The 5,552-nt window shown below is 41.2% G+C and overlaps 1 protein-coding gene across 1 annotated transcript; it reads right to left on the minus strand.

Moving 5' to 3' along the window:
• Positions 1 to 4,013: 4,013 nt before the first annotated feature.
• Positions 4,014 to 5,062, minus strand: LOC147621870 (L-type lectin-domain containing receptor kinase S.7-like). The gene is made up of 2 exons (XM_086823514.1): positions 5,002 to 5,062; positions 4,014 to 4,870 (listed from the first exon to the last, which is right to left on the minus strand). The coding sequence occupies exons 1-2, from the start codon at positions 5,060 to 5,062 to the stop codon at positions 4,014 to 4,016; spliced, it is 918 nt and encodes a 305-aa protein (XP_086679640.1).
• Positions 5,063 to 5,552: the final 490 nt, after the last annotated feature.

A 5,552-nucleotide genomic window follows, 5' to 3' on the forward strand; every position in this document is an offset into this window, starting at 1 on the left:
TTATGTTTTCATTGAGGAGTGCTGCTGTGACATGGAGTAGCAAGAAGCATCTCACAGTTGCCTTGTCGAGTACAGAGAAGTTGCAGTGGCAGTGTGTGAGGTAGCTTGGTTACGCAAGCTACGTGCTGATTTGGGATTGAATGTGGAGAGAAAGATTGTCATATATTGTCACAATCTTAGCAGTATATAGTTGGTCAGGAAGGAACCCATTTTTCTATGCATGGACAAAACACATTGAGGTACATTACCACTTTATCAGGGAGAGAGTCTTGGCAGGAGGCATCGACTGGGCCTACGTCAACACATAGGATTAGGTCGCTGACATCTTCACGAAGGCCTTGGGAGCTGAGAAGCTCCATAGATTTCGAGATATACTTGGAGTTCATGAGCTGGAGTTGAGCTTGAGGGGGAGTGTTGAGATGTTAAGCTCAACATGAGCTCACACTCACGAGGCACCTGCATGACCGTTCGACATTTACATCATTGGCGGGTTTGGTAGCTCGCACCGACATATCTTCGCCAGAGATTCTACAGCTGGACTATATCGACTAGTCTACACCTACCCACTCCACTTTAGCGTGTTCACATTATGGACCGCTTTTATATACTCTATTATGTGTGTTAGTCACTTTATCTTCTTTGTACACCTCCTTTGTTGTGTGAAGAAGAAGAAGAATTTTCAACCTCTCACCTTGTGTGTTCCCTTCTAGCGTTTGTGTGAGTGTGTGTGTGCTTGCAAGAGCTCAAGCTCTCTTCTCCCCTGCATCTTTTTATCTATCACTAAACATATGCTCAAATGCACTTGAGTGGGTAGAAAACAAGTTTAGGGTAATACTGCATTTTAATTTACACATCATTATGCACTTGAGTGGGTAGAAAACAAGTTTAGGGTAATACTGCATTTTAATTTACACATCATTATGCACAACGACCAAACTTTGCAAATAAAAGACAACGCAATATTTCTTTATTCTAAAAGTTTTATTTATGCATAATAAAGTAGGACATCAATGAAAGTATTGCTTTCATGGAGAAATGATACATACAGATAGACATGCCATAGTAAACACAATTAGAGACTCAACTAACAATCAAAATCCTATGAGACAAAGAGTATAGTTCCTAAGAGTTCTATACAGCAAACGATGGACTCTGAGATTGTGTCGTAAGAAGCCCATAAAGAACTATCCCTCTCGTGACATCCAGTTGAATGACCATCATCCTTCTCATGACATCCAGTTGATTGAATATCATCGTAAAAAAGAGAAATTTTGTATGCTAACCTCTCATCCTGGGATAGGGACTACTCAAATTAATATTCTCTACAATTGAGATAATAGGTTATGGCTATCGCTCTAACACATTGAATATATGCTCAAGTTCACTTGAATGGCTTGCCATTCAAGGGTAGAAAACAAGTTCTGGGTAATACCACATTTTAATTTACACATCATTATGCATAAAGACAAGACTTTGCAAACAAAAGAAAACACATTATTTCTTTATTCTAAAAGTTTTTTTTAAGCATAATAAAGTAGGACATCAACAAAAGTCTCACTTCCATGGAGTGGTGATACATACATATAGACATGCCATAGTAAAAACAATCAGAGGCTCGACTAATAGTCAAAATCCTATGACAAGGAGTATAGTTCCTAAGAATTCCATACATCAGACGATGGGCTGTGAGGTCACGTCATAATAAGTAGCCCATGAAGAACTATCCCTCTCACAACATCTAGTCGTGAGAGGGATGATATTCATTTTCGACATCTAGTCAAAAATGAATATCATCCCTCTCACAAAATCGAGTTGAATAAGTCTCATCGTATAAGAGAAATATTCTCTGCCAACCTCTCCTGTGTAGCCATATTTCGCAGTGATGCGTGTGAACACACTAGGACCAGCCGAGGCACTTTTTCCCTCTTTAGAAGGTTTTTTCACTCATGCTAGTATACACCCATCTTGGGGTATACTTATCATCTTTGTACAGCACACATTTATATCTATCTAGCATCTCATTGTGTGTTCTCTTGAGCTTCTCCACTATTTGTGCATGTGCATGTGCATGTGTGTGTGTGTGTGTTTGTGTGTGTGTGTGCGCGCGCATGCGCACATTCCTGCAATCCTATTTCTAATATTTGGTATTAGAATGTATGCTCCTCGACCTAGTGCTACTGCCTACCCTTCACCCTGAGTCTCCTATCTTTTTGAATCGGATCAAGGAGCCCTTCTGGGAGATAAAGAACCATGAAGTGTGTAGTACTTTGTACCGTAGTTTTGCAATTAGATTTCACGTAGTTTTTGATTTTTTATAGACATCTTTGGGGACCTAATTCGCACTATTCTTCATCGGATTATTCTGGAGTAATTTTGCTAGATCTATTACAGACGGGTGTGCAGATACACGAGAAAGCATCTATGGGCTTCACTTGAGTGTGACATCGATCTCTGCATCTTAATATAGATTTATTAATTAGTAATATATTTTTATTAGTTTTTTAATATATATAGACTTTTAAAAAAATAAAGGACTATTAGGCATGCATGCATACATGACATGGTTACATGATTCTCATAACATATAAATATATATGATGACATGGTTGGCAATGCCTATGTGGCCATGCATGCAAGACATGGTTGGCATGCTATGGGAGGTGATATGCAAGGGTAGTATATATATGATGACATGGTTACATGATTCTCATAACATATAAATATATATGATGGCATGGTTGGCAATGCCTATGTGGGCATGCATGCAGGACATGGTTGGCATGCTATGGGAGGTGATATGCAAGGGTAGTATATGCAAAGATGGCAATAGCGATATGGTATTTGCCAATATGTCAAGTGGCAGGATGCTTATGTGGACTCTCCACATACGTACATTTGTCCTCTAAGCATAGGATACTAAAACTAATGGTATGAGCTCTAGGTTTGGCAAATTACCAAGCCTAGATGGCCAAACCTAACTAAGATTGGTTTTATACTTTGGAAGGACATGATGGTGGACACAATATGTGGATTTTACCTTAGGATACTTAAAAAATGACCTTCCTTTACTCAATGTTAATCTATTTCGCTTTTCTTCATAAATTCATCTTAGGATACTTCTCGGATACTTAAAGAGTGATCTTCCTTTACTCAATATTAATCTGTTTCTTTTTTCATAAATTCATCTTTACCAATAGTCTAAACAATATGATTTTGGAGTAACTTACATTAATATTAGAACTTTTTATGATTAAATTATTAAACTCTAATAGGCCTTCAGACAGATTGAATGAATTTTTTAAATTAGGATCCATGAAAATTGAATCGTTAAAATCATAAGTTTACCTTCCTACCACATTCTACTAACCTTTCTCTATCTTATCATTGTTGGATCTCTTAAATTGAGCTTTTAATTGCTATGATCTTGCATACAAAAAATATCTATATATTTTGAAGTCCATAAAATAATGATAGAAATTAACACAACATCTCCAAAAAATCCCAATAAATCAAGTTAAGCTCTATTATATATGAATTCTTATGTTCAAAGAGAGAAGTCCATGTGATGTAAGATACAAAAGTTATAAACATTGTAAGGGTTGAGTACCCCTGCAGCCTTAAGTATGAAAATAGCTAACCAACTCTTTATGTGGAATGAAATATGGACAAAAACAATTATATTTTTGATTGAAATTTAATGTTAGGTCCCAACTTTTATGTATGAGGTCTCATTAGAAGATTCCTTTCCAAATCAAAATTTCTTTCAAAGCTACTAGGAGAGATTGGCTCTTCAAGGTGTAAATTTGCCTCTCCTCGGGCTAATCTTAGAGTTCCGGAGGGCACAAAAGTGAGCACGTGGGACTTGCAAGTTGCAACCACACACACCAAAGGGTCCTTGTAGAAGGAGGGGGGTTGAAGGTGAGTTCTTCCCCAAGTGAAAAAATGGAGCTCCTTAACTACTGTGTGGCCTGCAATGGCTCTACAAGTAGTGCTTTTGTAAGAGGCAATAGAGGTCATGGTCGAGGTTGGGGAGGTGTAGAAGTTCCTGAAAGAATGAGGAGAGCCTCTTGCATGGTTGGGCGTGCTTCCGGATCTGTGCTAGTGCAAGCAAGAGCGAGCAAGAGTAATCGAGTCATTTTTGCCGCATTTAGGTCTGATTTCAAGCGGGCATCGGCCGCCTTGATAACATGGCGGGCTTTGAAAAGCTCCCAGACGTGGGATCTGATGCTACCAACAGGCAGAAGGGCGCCCGTTGCTATTTGAAGCACTGTGATGCCAAATCCATAGACATCCGAAGAGGGGAGAGGCCTGTAGTTGGGCTCGAAAATCTCCGGGGCGACGTAACCTGGAGAGCCGGCGATTCTATGCGATAAGCTTTCACCGCCGGCGAGCAACGGAACGGCGAGGCCGCAGCCGCCCAATCGAGCGTCCCACTGCGGGTCTAGCATGACGTTGGAGGGCTTGATGTCTCTGTGAACGATGGGGGAGTAGCGGGAGTCGTAGTGGAGGTAGGTGAGGACGGACGCCAATTGGGAGACGACGCTGTATCTGAGCTCGAACGTTAGAGGCTGGTGGTTGTGGCGGAGGTGGTGGGCGAGGTCGCCATTGGGCATGTACTCATAAACGAGAAGAACTTCAGTATGATGCCTGCACCAGCCGAGGAGGGGCACGAGGTTGGAGTGGCCTGCAAGCACTGGCTGCATCATTTTCATCTCGTGGGCAAGCGTGCAACGCGACGCTGTCAGACCGCATTTCACTGCAATGTCCCGACCGTAGAGCCGGCCCTTATACACTGAGCTTCCCGGCGCGCCGATTGGCGTCGAGAAACCTTTCGTCGCCCGATCTAACTCCTCGTAGGGGACCTCCTTCGCTAATCCATGCATCAACACAATCAAAACACGCACAAAAGCAAACCATGTGTGAGTAGTAACATGAACAGCCACCACAAGTACCGACGCTGGCGGCGCAGCTCAGCTCACTACCGGCGGCTAGCTTTCCTACCTGCTGTATCCTGCCGATCGTAGAAGCGCTTACCAAACCCTCTCTTAACCTTGCACGGCATCGCCTTTTGCTCCACTAAACAGAGAAATGATAACCCTTCAAGAAGCCGATCATTCTCTCATGCTGCCGCACCTCTATCAATTGCCTGCTCTCTCTCCTTTTTGTATGAATTCTTTGCATTCGGTTGACCTTCCATCTCTCAAAATACATCTCGCCTCTCCTCCATTGCTAAAATTTGAGAGCTTCAATGGGCACCATAGCCACCCTCTTTTAAATGGAGGCTCATTGTAGCAACTTTCTTCTTTTTTGCCTCTTTGTTTTTCTTTATTTTTCTTTCTTAATTGTGACGAGAGAGGGTATTGAATTTAAGATGCTATTGAGTTTAAGATGCCATTAGGGTAGATTCAAACCCAATACTTCCTCTTAGAGAGTACTTCCTCTTATTAGAGAGGCACATGTACTACTACCGAATAACTTTACAAATGCAAGCTTCAAGGTCTAGGTTCTTCAAGGTCATTAGGTAGTAACCTCATACCCTTTATATTTTGTTA

The sequence above is a fragment of the Cibotium barometz genome, chromosome 29 (assembly GCF_041138505.1).
Source record: "Cibotium barometz isolate CiBa-2024 chromosome 29, ASM4113850v1, whole genome shotgun sequence".
NCBI classification, from domain to species: domain Eukaryota; kingdom Viridiplantae; phylum Streptophyta; class Polypodiopsida; order Cyatheales; family Cibotiaceae; genus Cibotium; species Cibotium barometz.